The sequence below is a fragment of the Pogonomyrmex barbatus genome, unplaced genomic scaffold, assembly GCF_055798465.1.
Source record: "Pogonomyrmex barbatus isolate J1 unplaced genomic scaffold, ASM5579846v1 scaffold15, whole genome shotgun sequence".
Classification (NCBI taxonomy): domain Eukaryota; kingdom Metazoa; phylum Arthropoda; class Insecta; order Hymenoptera; family Formicidae; genus Pogonomyrmex; species Pogonomyrmex barbatus.
Window position 1 is genome coordinate 6,373,990 of NW_028297111.1, and position 14,347 is coordinate 6,388,336.

At 30.7% G+C, this 14,347-nt stretch overlaps 2 protein-coding genes and 1 long non-coding RNA gene across 4 annotated transcripts; 2 read left to right on the top strand and 1 right to left on the bottom strand.

Moving 5' to 3' along the window:
• Window positions 1-361: 361 nt before the first annotated feature.
• Window positions 362-5,827, top strand: LOC105429940 (aconitate hydratase, mitochondrial). Its single transcript, XM_089073749.1, has 9 exons — window positions 362-523; window positions 1,443-1,597; window positions 1,969-2,135; window positions 2,218-2,970; window positions 3,064-3,266; window positions 3,740-4,028; window positions 4,222-4,495; window positions 4,600-4,948; window positions 5,087-5,827. The coding sequence occupies exons 1-9, from the start codon at window positions 491-493 to the stop codon at window positions 5,228-5,230; spliced, it is 2,367 nt and encodes a 788-aa protein (XP_088929875.1). The 5' UTR covers window positions 362-490; the 3' UTR covers window positions 5,231-5,827.
• A 2,980-nt stretch (window positions 5,828-8,807) lies between these two features.
• Window positions 8,808-12,601, bottom strand: LOC148937334 (uncharacterized). The gene is made up of 2 exons (XR_016138579.1): window positions 12,500-12,601; window positions 8,808-9,314 (listed from the first exon to the last, which is right to left on the bottom strand). It is a non-coding gene; the product is annotated as an uncharacterized LOC148937334 (long non-coding RNA).
• On the top strand, window positions 9,171-13,557 carry LOC105429941 (B9 domain-containing protein 1). 2 transcript variants are annotated; one of them, XM_011643203.3, is made up of 5 exons: window positions 9,171-9,304; window positions 10,907-11,018; window positions 11,151-11,259; window positions 12,669-12,787; window positions 13,320-13,557. In XM_011643203.3, the coding sequence occupies exons 1-5, from the start codon at window positions 9,179-9,181 to the stop codon at window positions 13,421-13,423; spliced, it is 570 nt and encodes a 189-aa protein (XP_011641505.2). In that variant the 5' UTR covers window positions 9,171-9,178; the 3' UTR covers window positions 13,424-13,557. The 2 variants fall into 2 exon arrangements, with proteins under 2 accessions (XP_011641505.2, XP_011641506.2); XM_011643204.3 differs by lacking the exons at window positions 12,669-12,787; window positions 13,320-13,557 and adding an exon at window positions 12,373-12,501.
• The last annotated feature ends 790 nt before the right edge of the window (window positions 13,558-14,347 follow it).

Below are 14,347 nucleotides of genomic sequence, written 5' to 3' on the forward strand. Positions count from 1 at the left end.
GCGCGTTCCGTTCCGCTGTGGATTTCCATGCGCCATGGGACACCAACCTCAGCTTCTCTCTGATATTAGCTATTTGTCCTCAAAACGTAACTTTTGATTTGACGGTCTTCATAATACCGATAATTTAGACTTATGCCTATCGCGTACAATGTGGAGAATTCGCCAGTGCTATAACTTCTATTCGATAACGCTAAAAAATGTGTATATTACTTATTTATATTTTGAAATATAATATTATCTTTAATAAAATAAAGCATTTTTGAAATGATTATCAACATTGACTTTGAATATGATTCAAAGCAATACTGTAGTAATTTGTGCGCAGGCGCAAAAATTCAGATCCGACGAGAGTCGAAGAGTACTGTGCTTTTAGTTCCCTTATAGTGGCCGGTTCGAGAAGAGCTGCCACGAGGGAAAAGCATCTTCCAATACGCGTTGCATCTTTTATATTTACAAGTTAACAACAGCTGAGGTGCCAATTCAACTCACTATGTCGTATTGCACGCGAGTTCTTCGTGCGCAGGTAAAAGGGAAAAGAAAAGACAGACTCGAAAATCTACATTACATGACATAAGTGCATTCTATATTTCTCTTCTCTCTTTCTCTCTGTCTAATGGAGGTCAACCGATTGACTTTTGATACCTAACGGAGCTTTTGTAATTATAATTATCTCCGGAATTGTGCTGCGAGTGGGTAACATTTTTCGGTGTCCGAGATACTTGCGTTTAAAAATCCCTACTGCTCCGATTTTCTGAAGTACAAGAAACAAATGAGGGATCGATCATGGAAGGGGAATGGAGAAGGAATGTACCGTGAATATGTCAATATCAAATAAATGAGCAAGATTTGCGAATAAAATGTTTGGTGATTTAAACGAATAGAGAGATGAAAAATGAACCGAGATGAGAACGTATAATAATGTTACGTAATGCCAAATTGTATGTATATATCATTCATTTTTCAAGGACGTTAGGTTAAATTTGTTCATCGTGACGTAGATGTTCGACAAATGTTCGCGAAATTTAGGTTTGAATTGAAATGTTGAGCATTGTGAAAACAAGAAATGTTTACCAATGCGAATATTATAAGAAACTAACATGTTTATAATAATTACATTCCTGCTCATTTTATATTTGTAATTCTTATCACTGACATACTGTCGAGAGTTATCACCAGATTTTATCTGGATTTATTTATGATGTATTTAAGACGAATATCACAAATACAAATAAGCAAGTCACGTATCTCAGCTCTAATTACGTAATTGAGATTGCACACAGAAATAAATGGCATTGCATAGCATATTGCAAATTGGCACATATTAAACGATGTCTTTATTTCTGATGCGTGTGTGATGTGTGTGTGTGTGTGTGTGTGTATGTGTGTGGTATATGTGTGTATATGTCCTTTCAAACAATTAATAGAATGATTTAATTTTGCAGAAATTAACGGCTTTAGCAGCGGATATACAGCAACGATGTTTCAGTGCGAGTCCATTAAACTTTGCTGCTACAAAGGTGGCAATGTCCAAATTCGATTCAACAAGCTACTTGCCTTATGATAAACTAGAAGAAAATCTTAAAATAGTTAAAAAGAGGTATAGAAAATTTTGATATTTTTATATATTATTAAATATTTTATTAAATATTAAGTATTATATATTTATATTATTTGTTATAAAATTGAAAAATCTCAAAAATCTCTCTAATTAAACTTATATATTTGCAAATAAGAGATAATTATTACTTCTACTTTAAAATCCTTTTTAATATATTTGTTTTTGATTTTTTCTTTTTTATGTATTATATTAAGAAGTTATAAATTGATTGAACTACATTGTCCTTTAAAAGAAAGTTTTATAATCTTGATTTTTATCAAAAATTTATGATAATTTGATTTGAATGTCGTTTAAAAATTATATTTGTTATTTTATATCCTTATTCGTCTTCTAAAACGATGTCTTTTCAGACTGAATCGGCCGCTAACTTTATCTGAAAAAGTTCTATATTCTCATCTCGATGAACCCGACAAGCAGGATATTATTCGTGGTACCAGTTATCTTCGATTGCGACCAGATCGTGTCGCTATGCAAGATGCAACTGCTCAAATGGCGATGTTGCAATTCATCAGTTCTGGTAAAAAACATTCTTTTTAATTCGATATCAAGTTACAGAATCCTCTAATTATTATGTATTAAATAATGAATTTTTTTTCCAGGTCTACCGAAAGTTGCAGTACCTTCCACTATTCACTGCGATCACTTGATTGAAGCTCAAATCGGCGGTGACGAGGATCTAAAACGCGCCAAGGATATCAACAAGGAAGTATACAACTTCTTAAAAACTGCAGGTGCAAAATATGGCGTTGGCTTCTGGAATCCTGGTTCCGGCATTATTCATCAGATTATTCTTGAGAATTATGCTTTCCCCGGTTTATTGATGATTGGTACCGATTCGCATACTCCTAACGGAGGAGGTCTAGGCTGTCTGTGCATTGGTGTTGGCGGTGCTGACGCCGTCGACGTCATGGCGAACATCCCATGGGAACTCAAGTGTCCCAAAGTTATTGGCGTAAAGCTTACGGGTGATCTTAAGGGTTGGACCAGTCCCAAGGATATTATATTGAAAGTTGCTGGCATTCTCACAGTCAAAGGCGGCACTGGTGCTATTGTCGAGTATTTTGGTCCGGGTGTTGACAGCATTAGCTGCACTGGAATGGCTACCATTTGTAACATGGGTGCCGAAATTGGCGCAACTACCTCGATTTTCCCATATAACTATAGAATGCAGGATTACTTGAAAGCAACTGGACGCTCGGAGATTGCTGAAGCCGCCAATGAACATAAGAGTCTCCTGACAGCAGATTCTAACGCCAAATATGATCAAATAATCGAATTAGATTTGTCGACTTTGGAGCCTCATGTAAATGGACCTTTCACACCGGACTTGGCTCATCCAATTTCTAAATTAGGTAATTTAAAAATTTACATAAATCAGGAAATTCTAAAAATTTTATTTTTTTCATCTCAAGTTACAAAAATATCTGTTTTTATGATTATTATAGGCGAAACTGCCAAGAAAAATGGCTGGCCAAATGAAATCAAAGTCGGCTTGATTGGTTCCTGTACTAATAGCTCCTACGAGGACATGGGTCGATGCGCAAATATCGCCAAACAAGCTTTAAAACACGGTTTGAAAGCGACATCTGCATTCAACGTCACACCTGGATCTGAGCAAATCCGCGCGACAATCGAGCGTGATGGAATCGTAAGTTACCTATCTTTATTGTTTGTAAAAAATTATAAAACGTATTTTCAATTGATTTAAATCTTCTTGTGACGTTATTTTTTTTAAATATTTTTAAAATTATTTTTTATGAGAATAATATTCTTAATATTATTGTTCTTAAGATTGCACAAATTTTCTTTCTAATGTGATTATTATTTATATTAATATATATAATATTCTTTATAGTTTATATAATATTCTTTTCATATAATCACATGAAATATTTTCAAAATTTTTAAAATTGTTCTTGGCAAAATATTATATTTTTTAAATATATATTTATTTAATAAAAGATTGGAAATATAATGCAAAATATAATGCTCAATAAAAAGCTCAAAGAGGACTAGTTAAAGTTCAAAGAGGACTTACTTTATTCTTCAATAAAATAGTTTTAAGAAAAGAAATTATTTATACAACATTTGTTTATATAGTGATATTTTAACTTGTTTTAGGCACAAACTCTTCGTGAATTTGGTGGTACAGTGTTAGCTAATGCATGCGGACCTTGCATTGGTCAATGGGATCGCAAGGACATCAAGAAGGGAGATAAAAACACGATCGTTACATCATACAATCGAAACTTTACAGGTCGAAATGATGCCAATCCAGCGACACACGCGTTTGTTACAAGTCCTGAGCTTGTCACCGCTCTTTCTATCGTCGGTCGGCTCGATTTCAATCCAGTAAAAGATAAATTGAAAGGCAAAGATGGAAAAGAATTCCTGCTGGACAATCCGTACGGTTAGCAAAATAATTTGCACAAAATAATTTTACATTACAAAATGCACAATTGCCAACCAAAAAGTACAAAAAATTTATTACATATGTGTGTGTGTGTGTATATATATATATATATATATATATATATATATATATATACACATATTATTAGATTAGATTATGTTCTTAGATTAATATTATTTATGTATATTAGGTGACGAATTACCTAACCGCGGTTTCGATCCTGGTATGGACACTTACGATGCGCCACCTTCAGATGGTAGCAAAGTTAAAGTTGATGTAGATCCTAAAAGCCAAAGGTTACAATTGTTGGAACCTTTTGATAAGTGGGACGGTAAAGACTTAGAAGATCTAATGATTTTAATTAAAGTCAAAGGCAAATGTACCACGGATCATATCTCTGCAGCCGGCCCGTGGCTTAAATACCGTGGACATCTCGATAATATTTCCAACAATATGTTTATTGGGTATGTATAGTATCGTATATATTGTAGAGAAAGAAAAAATATAATTATCCGTAAAATTAGAAATGGGATAATGTCAGTTATCTTAATTATATTGTTTTTTTTAGCGCTGTTAATTCTGAAAATGGTGAGATGAACAAGATTAGAAACCAATTGACAAACGAATGGGGTGCCGTACCTGATGTTGCTCGTGATTATAAGAAGAAAGGCGTAAAATGGGTCGCGATAGGTGATGAGAATTACGGCGAAGGTTCTTCTAGAGAACACGCTGCCCTAGAACCGCGTCATCTTGGTGGTCGAGCCATTATTGTCAAGAGTTTCGCTCGTATCCACGAAACAAATTTGAAAAAGCAGGGTCTTTTGCCTTTAACATTCTCCAATCCTGCTGATTATGATAAAATTCAACCTAATGATAAGATTAGTCTTCTCGGATTAAAAGATCTGGCACCTGGCAAGGTTTGTAAAGTATACTTTGCTTATAAAATGAAAATATATTAAACAAAAGATTCGAAAATATTTGAAAGAAAATGACATTGATTATAACATTTTCGAAAATTCGACTTATCTCTTCTTAATATGATATTATTCTTTTAGCCAGTAAAAGCGCAAATTAAGCATAAGGACGGCAAAGTGGACACCATCAGTCTGAATCATACGATGAACGAGCAGCAAATCGATTGGTTCAAAGCTGGTTCTGCTTTAAATCGCATGAAGGAAATTTCGAGTGGCGGACGATAAACTAACTGCCGAATAGGTATCCACTTGAGAGATTACCAAGTATCATACAACGCGTAACGCATTTGCAGAAATGGGAAAAAAAAACATTAGAGAATAAGATGAAGGCGAGCAAGATAATACGGCGTCATCATCTGTTCTCTTAGATAAGCGAATGATAAGACAATGCTTGGCTATAATCTAAACAACATAATGGTATAAAATATCTTAAAAGTATCTAAAATATTCTATGTATATATCTCAAATATATTTTTAAGTATATTTTAGATACATAATGTTGTTAGATAAATTGTTTGTAGCTTGTCGCTATCTTTCTCACACTTCTATTTGACAATACTAATCGCTTATATAATACGAAAAAATATGCATTCATGCATAAAACTCTGATGGACAGAGTTTTATTCTACAGTTTGCAAATGTAGTTACGGTATCAATCGATGCGCTCGTTTCGGAATTGGGCATAGTTTGAGACGTTATTATATGTACATATATATATATGTTCATCACTAGTGAAGAATCGTCATCGTCATTTTCTAGTTGTTGACTGATTTTAGAAAAATGTATCGACGAGAACCAAATAAACTATTAATCAAAAAGCAATGCATTCCTGATCATTGACATTAATCGACTCCCTTGCTGTAAATATTTTCTTGAAGTTAAAATACGATATAATGTTAAAAAAATGATTTTTGTTATATTGTTAATTGTATTATATTGAAATTTCTGTTATATTCACCGCAAGTTCATTAAAAATTAAAACAGAACGTTCATAGCATGAACAATTCTGAATTTAAAATATAAACTTAATAAAAGAAAAATGATTAGACGCATAAAATCCTGTCTATGACTAATAAATAAAATTTATTATCTATTATCTATTATTTAAAACTTAATTTGATTTATTAGATTTATTTAAATATTTGTCTTTAAAAATCTCATTTTATTATACATCAATCATTGATAATAATTAATAAATTGTTATCAAACAATTGATCTGGCAGCATTTTGATTTTATATGTTGAAAGATTGTGCATTAGTTATTAATTTCACATAGCGTGTCAAACAACTCGTTTATAGTTAGTCTTTCATCTCTTGGTTTAAAATTTTTAATATAAAAGATGAAAGAGAGCATTATGGTTATTTCTTAATCAAAGATTTTCCTGACCGCACATTCGTTCATGAGTTTATTTTAATTATGAAATGAATGTCTGATAATGTGATAGGTGTCGAAAGAGAAAAATTTGTAAAGTCATTAGAACATAATATTAATTTATCTTCTCCATCTATTTTTTTATGTGGTTGCACCTTCCATTTGACATTATTGGAGTAACATTAAATATTTTTCAGTAACAAAAGCTGCATTTGGCAAAAAATAACTTAGAATTAGTAACAGTTTTATGCTGATTATATTTTTAAAGAAATAATCTTAGCTTAGATCTAAAGATATAATTCCATCAGTGCACGTTTACTAATCTGCTTTTTTAAGCACAGCCACACAACTCGATACAAATTTAATTATATCATTTATTATAATTATTATTTTCTATGCTAAGAATAAATGAATGAATGATATAACGAATCATGTTGACGTATATTTTTTGCTGGAAAACATATCTATGTGAAAGTGATTCGAAACAATCTCTTGTTCTTTACAAAGTTGTTTTAAATAATTCTGTATATTGTTTGTTTCTCAATTATATGATAGGCAGTAGTTTAAACTTTTGTTAGACAAATGACTATATTTCTATCATTGATTAATTTTAATCTTGATTTAACTTATTTTTTTTAATTTATTTGGAATTAGAAATAGAGAAAGAATAATTAAAAAAAACCGAAATTTTAAAATTCATCTATATTAATAAAAATAGACAAAAGATTAATAAATTATTATTTTGTTGTATGCAATACATTTTCATGAACACTCAGTCTATATATATTAATTATACATTTGTTTTTGAAAACGTTTTAATAATAATAAGGTATAATTCAATAAATTTAAAATATATATTATACAACTGGTAATATATATTTTCGTTCATACACATGTATATGCATTTGTATGTGCATTTTCTAAGAGAATATTGTTATTTCCAACAAAATGTGATATCTTCTATAAAATGTTTCTTATATGTATATTGCTTTTATAATTTGAAAATTTTTAAATAAAATTTATCTATTGATATATATTTGATTTATATATTGTGTGAATTTTATGTCAGAACAAGACAAATTTTTTAACTTTAGGATATTCGACAGATGTCAACGGTCGAAAAATTTATGTTGACTATCGATAATGTCTATACTCTTCAATTATTCCTCCGATTTCATCGAAGATCTATTTGGAATAAATAATATCAACTAACATAACATTATATTAATATTAATTTTCTATAAATCATTGTATAATTGTTACATACATATATCAAGTTTTATATTACATTATATTATATTGTATTATATTATATTATATTATATTATATTATATTATATTACATTACATTACATTATATTATATTATATTATATTATATTATATTGTTGAATTGGGATATTATCATATTAATGTAACATTTATTATAATGATGTTTACCAGACAGTCTCAAAAATTTATCCCCGTCAAAAATTTACCCTAGATTTGTCTTTAATAAATATCAGTAATAAATATTAATAATTTTGATATTCGATTATCTTGTTTTTGTTACAGATACCAATTGTTTTACATAAACATTTCTTTTTATATTATTATTTCTTGTAATTATATTTATTTATAAATCAATTTTATACACACACACACACACACACACACACACACACACACACACACACACACACACACACACACACACACACACACACACACACACACACACACACACACACACATACACACATGTTCATAATGCAATTAAATTATTATTATTATTATTATTATTAGATAACCTAAGTTAGATAAACTAAGAATAATCACTTTAATCTAGAATAAAAACTAATTTACGAATATTTAAAAAAATTTGTATATGGTATAAAAATAATAAAAAAAAAAGAATGTTGAGAAAACGATCCCTTCATATGCAATAATGCATATATTAAACCCGTATTAGATTATGGATCAAAAGATGAGATTATGGAAATTTGAGAGTGGATTAGAATTTGACCAATCCAAAATAAATATAATAGAGTTCATTAAACTTAAGATTGATTCATTTTTGTGCTTTTTAATAATTAAATTCCAATTTAATCTCGGTTCTAATCCGTAATCTGACATAAATTTTATCATAAAAAGAGCGACTAAATGTATCCTTTTATAGTACGTATGTTCTTTTTGAATTAGAAAAAAACTACAAATATTTTTGACTTTTTTAAAATTTTTTTCGCATTCTTTTTTTGGCTTTTCAAGCAAATTTAAATGTAATAGAATCATATATCAAGAGGATTAACATTAGTATATTCTTTTCCGCTGCTGGTACAGCGGAAAAGAATAAACCTCAGGAACAGCATCAATTACATTGATTTGTTATAGACTCGAAGACTTATTCTATGCGTGTTTGACATTAAAAGGTTATTATAAAATAATTAATTAATTACATTAAATATGTAAATGTAATTTTATTTTATATTTTACGAAATATTTTAGATACAAAAATAAATATTGTTTAGCTTTGCAAGCTTATGTCAATAAAAAAAATGTATAAAATTTTGATCTTCGATTCAGTTTTCTCTCTTTTTCTCTCCCCGTTTCTTCGCCATTTTTGATTGATTTCTCTCGTATTTTTTTTTCTGGTCAAGCAGTTTGGTCACCCTAACCGTAATACACACCAGCGTCATTTCCATGGCAACGGCTTGTAGTTTAACATGTAAACAGAGAGTGAAGAGTCTCGATTGTTTTACAAATCGCGATTTATCCGTATATCATTCTTTAAAAAGGAATTCAAATTGATTTCTTTCAACGAATATGTCAGAGGAAGAACAATTCTATCTTTCCGTTACTGGTTCTCTCGAGCATGCAGAGTTCTACGATGTCAATAACGCTTATTGCAAGTATAGCTTCCATTTTGGACCAGACTGGAGCGTCGTTGCGGTAAGCTCTTCTGTAACAGAAAAAAGTCGGAAGGAACAAAATATTTTATAATTGTCGCAAAGAAATCTAGGGCACTTTGCAATTATATTGGATTACGAGAAGAGAAAAACTCAAGAGGAAAAACCTCGTATAACCTTTTGTATCGCGTATGCTTAGAGTATAAAGTATTTCTTTTATAAAAATCTGCAATTATTTAATTTTGATTTTTATATTTAAATTTTATTTAATTAAATACAAAATTCAATTCTTATTCTATTCTTTGTATTTTTTTATTTTTGTTTTTGCTGCCGATAAATTATTGCGTATATATAAATTATATATTTATGGCTTTTTTTAAATTCAATTGTAATTAAATTTTCCAAATTTATAGATTATTTAAAATAAATTTATTCAAATAATAATCATATTACATTAATTAGTGCGTTCTATTAATAATAAATTGTTTTACGTTATTTGTAGTTCTGGAAAATTTAATTAATTAAATAACATAACGTTCTAATGTGAACGTTCTAATGATACACAAAATAAAGTAAAGTGATGATTTTATTTATCTATGTTTTAAAAAAGTAAAAAAAATTATTTTTTTTTTTTATATATTTTTGATATTTTATATATTTTTATATTTTTTATATATTTTTTTTTTATATATTTTTTATATATTTTGTACTTTTCTCTCTATGTACTTCTCTTTCTCTCTCTCTCTCTCTTTTTAGTTTATATTTTTTGCAAAAAATGTTTATCAAATTTCCTTTATTTCGTGACAATCATTAATGCTATAAATAGAAATAGAAAAATCGAGACTCCCATTTTTTGTTTTATTCTAATGAACAAACAAAGAATTTTTATTTTCTGAGAAACAACTATGAATAATGTTTTAATTTCCTCGTTTCTGATGTTATAATAAAAATTCTTTGAAGTTCTTGAAATGTCGATTGTAAGACTGTAATAGTGAGAGAATATATTAATTATATCATAATTCCTCTTTGTCTATTGTAATCTGGAATAGAAAGTAAAATGTTTGAAAATGAAGTAGATTTTTAATTAATTTTCTATTTTGCACTTTTATTTTGCATCTTTCCTCTAATTATTTTATATGATTATTTGTGCAAGGGAAACAGCAAGTATGGCATCAATGCTTTTATTGAACTTAAGGACTTCCGAAATTTCGGTCAAAAATAACAATTGTCAATCTATATTAATTAAAAATTGTAGTGATTCATTTTTAATTATGATATGGTAATATTAATAATTAATTTAATTTAATTTAATTTAATTTAGTTTAGTTTAATTTAATTGTAATATTATTGGAAATATTATAAGTTTTGCTTATTATAAGTTTTGCATTATATAATAAATATTATAATAATTAATATTATAAGTTTTGCATTTTTAATTCTGTTTTGTTCTTCCTTAATATTTTGTGAACAGAACAGAACGCTTTCTCTTTTGCACCTAGAGCTCCAAAAATCTTTTACAAAGATACTCTCCTAATACAAATTTTCATAATACTTTATTTTTTAAGATAACTAATAATTAATAAATTGAATCAATTTATATTTAAATTAAATATGAATTAATTATCGGAATATATTTTTTTTATAGGGAATCGAAGAAGGACTGACACAAATGTGTAAATGCAGCAATGATCCGAGAAATCTCATCGTTTGGAATTTTCCATTAGATATTACGTTTAAGAGTACAAATCCACATGGATGTAAGTAATGCGCAAAAATTATTCGCATATTATAAAGAAAAAATAAACATATGCAAAATTGTTTTTTCTGTATCTTTATTACATTTAATATTTTTAATTTATATAAGAAATCAAATGTAATTTGTCATATAGGGCCGCAGCTTATCATGTCAATTTATGGCCTAGATATTTTTGGTCATGATGTTATTAGAGGATATGGAGTGTGTCATTTGCCTCTGAGAACGGGACATCATGAGAAAAGGTATTTATTCGCGTATAACAAACGACAGGATAAATGAAGAAAACATGCACAATAAGAATGTACATAAAAAACCGTAATATACATAATTTAATTATGTTAATTAAATATATTTATAATTATTCATTGATTAATAATAATTCACTTTAATAAATCATTTTTAATATTAAAAAGAAAGCAACTTCAAAACGCAATTTCAAAGATATACGAATACGTTAAATTTTCATCTTAATCTTCACGATTTTTCTCTTGAAGATGTTTGTTTTATGTCTTGTGACCGAGACGAATTACACCTAAGAAAGGTCGAGAGTGCATTATATTATTCATTGATTTATAGAACAGCTCTATTTTTCGTTGTTGACCTTTGGTAAAATTCCTTCAAGTCCAGCTATCGATCAGCAAATGAAAATAAATTTCAAATTTTCAGTGGCCCGGAAACGTCACTTTTTCGCTTTTTCACGAAAACGTTCACAAAATGACATTGTTAAAAAATGACATTATATTAAAAAAAAATTGATGATACTTGACAAAAATAATATTTCCTTCTACTTGCGTATTTCAAAAATATGCATAATTCGGTATGTTCTCCCTCTATCGTGCTGTGTTTTCCGATGTTTTTTGCGAGTTTCGAACTTATATCTGTCGCGTTTGAGATAAACATTTCCTATTACATGCATCGCACGTATCGCATACATTGGAAGAAAATATTTTTCATTCTACGTTGTTCTGTATGTAACGCATTGTTCGTTAGTCCGTGCCGCGTGTATTCGTAAATTCGTTCAGGATTTCTCGGAAAAATATTTTTTTCATAGTATATGACGCGATAGTGAATGTATACAATCGAATTAAAAACAAAAACAAACACAGAAAGAGAGAGGCGGGAAAGGAGAGAGAGAGAGAGAGAGAGAGAGAGAGAGAGAGAGAGAGAGAGAGAGAGAGAGAGAGACTAATAAATTTCTTTCAAAATAAATTTCTGTAAAGAAAATAACAGATTTTCTTCAAATTTATCATTTAACAAGAAAATAGATGTACAATAGCTGGAATTTTTTGTTACACTCACGAGAAAGTCAACTGTATAAACTGCAATATTTTCTGATTTCAAAAACTATGAAACAGTGCTCGACTCCGTTTGGAAAAATGGCGGCATTGTAACAGTCAACATATTCGATGCGAAGAAATGAAATTTGCGGGAGTGCTGGGTGATATGTGCGATGCAGAAAATCACTAAATCTTTATTCCTTACCGTTGCGAATGACACCCAAAGGCTAGGCCTTCGTTGAAAATGGATATCGATCGTAACTCCGTATCTGCGTCAGTTTCCCGTGGCACGTACCCTTTACAATTTCACCCATCGTCCTTCGATCGCGATTATTTCTAATACGCCTTACTCAAAAATCTGAAAATTTCGAAAGGGTCTCAATCTACGTACCGGAATCGTCATCCATGCTGCAGCAGTTCGTGGAGTGGTTAACCGGCAGAAGACCGGAATTAATTGATCCCGCCATATTGGCAACCGGCGGCGGCAGAGAACGTAAGGAAATGCATCAGGACGTTTCCTCGTTAGTGTGCTATTGGTGTTAAATTAATTACATCCGGGAGGCTGGAACTGTAATGGAGTATAATCAATAATATCGTATTCGCGAGTTATGAAATTAAGTTTCGTTTTCTTACTAGACGACCGAGCATTTTCGGTGCAAAAAAGCATCGGAGCAAAAAAGAGTTAGTCAAAAAGATTTAAGAAAGATAATTTCTGAGAGAGATAATTTTAATAATAAAAAAAAAGAAAAGACAAAAATATTTTTTTTTCCTCATATCTCCGCTTAATCTCTTATAGATGACATTAATGATATAAAGGCCGATCGAGTTACGTCGAACTTTTCGAGATATTGTTTCGAGAATTTCCTGCATTTCGGCGAGAAGGTTTTCGCGACGTTAATATTCTTAATAATAACCGTACTTTCAAAGTTCATTAACTTCTGAAGCTTTTCGACGCGCGGAAGATTCTTTTCACTCTGCCGCTAATGCTTTTGCCTTTAAATTGTGTCTATTTCGAAATATTTCAGTCACACGTATGAGAGTTGTGGGAGCTGTTACCGTAATGTTCAACGTCGTTTTGAAGGATTTATTCAAGTTGGGTTACGACAATGGCGAGAAATGGAAGAAATGATAACGTGACCATAAATTCCCTCAGCCTGAAAAGGATTACCTCGTCAAGGGGATTATCTTTTATCAGAGAGCTACAATAATGTAACCGTATTTTATAAATAATAAACTCTAATGAATAAACGAGATGTGATTTTTCCGTATATAATCCATCTTTCTATTTTCCCCGGCATATTTTTGTCAACGGCAGTAAAGTAGAAGTGTAAAAAAGGGAAGAGGAAACAGGCTAATCCTTCGTGAAGGGTTTATTAAGTTTCAGTAGGTTTAATTCGCGAGATGATTCCGATGATGCCTCGGCTACGTCGGCGATTGCGATATAAGGCGTAGCGAGAAACCAGATAGCCGACCGTTGCCTTCGAGAGGGGAATTAAACATCGTCGTCGTTTACGCGAGACGCCTCAAACGCGCCAAGCCGCGCCGGAAGAGCCTGCGCGGCTTGGCCGCGTTCGATTTTCCGCGCGATTACAGCTGACCGAAGCAACCGTTTTGCATATCGCTGAATATTACGCTTGAGATTTCATCGAACGGCGCGAAGGGTGCGTTGTTACTTTACAGTGCGGCAGAAAACGGGACGCCCAGGATTTACACGTGACTGCGTCCACTCACGTCATCCGTAAACGTCATCCGTTAACGGAAAATATGTATATCGAGTATGTATCAAGTATGTAAATGTTGCAATATTATATATGTATGGCGTGCTATAATATATAGGCATATATGTTCTTTAAAAATATATGCATCATCGTAACGGGATGTTGCGCGTCCCGGGAGATTTAAGAGGAAGAAGAAGAAGAAGAAGAGGAAGATGGCTGGTTTTTGCAACATTTCAATTTTCAACGTGCGTCAGCGGTAAAATTAAAAGATGATAGGTAGAGCGTAAAAGGACACGGCGCTATACGTGTATCGAGGAATGTGTCTCGCATCGTAT

Excerpts from the sequence above, each read along its gene's own strand:
- LOC105429940 (XM_089073749.1), top strand. The coding sequence starts at position 491 with ATGTCGTATTGCACGCGAGTTCTTCGTGCGCAG. Across the intron at positions 3,267-3,739 it reads CAATCGAGCGTGATGGAATC|GCACAAACTCTTCGTGAATT; the intron begins GTAAGTTACCTA and ends AACTTGTTTTAG. Across the intron at positions 4,496-4,599 it reads TCCAACAATATGTTTATTGG|CGCTGTTAATTCTGAAAATG; the intron begins GTATGTATAGTA and ends TGTTTTTTTTAG.
- LOC105429941 (XM_011643203.3), top strand. The coding sequence starts at position 9,179 with ATGTCAGAGGAAGAACAATTCTATCTTTCCGTTACTGGTTCTCTCGAG. Across the intron at positions 9,305-10,906 it reads CAGACTGGAGCGTCGTTGCG|GGAATCGAAGAAGGACTGAC; the intron begins GTAAGCTCTTCT and ends TTTTTTTTATAG. Across the intron at positions 11,260-12,668 it reads ACGGGACATCATGAGAAAAG|GGTCTCAATCTACGTACCGG; the intron begins GTATTTATTCGC and ends AAATTTCGAAAG.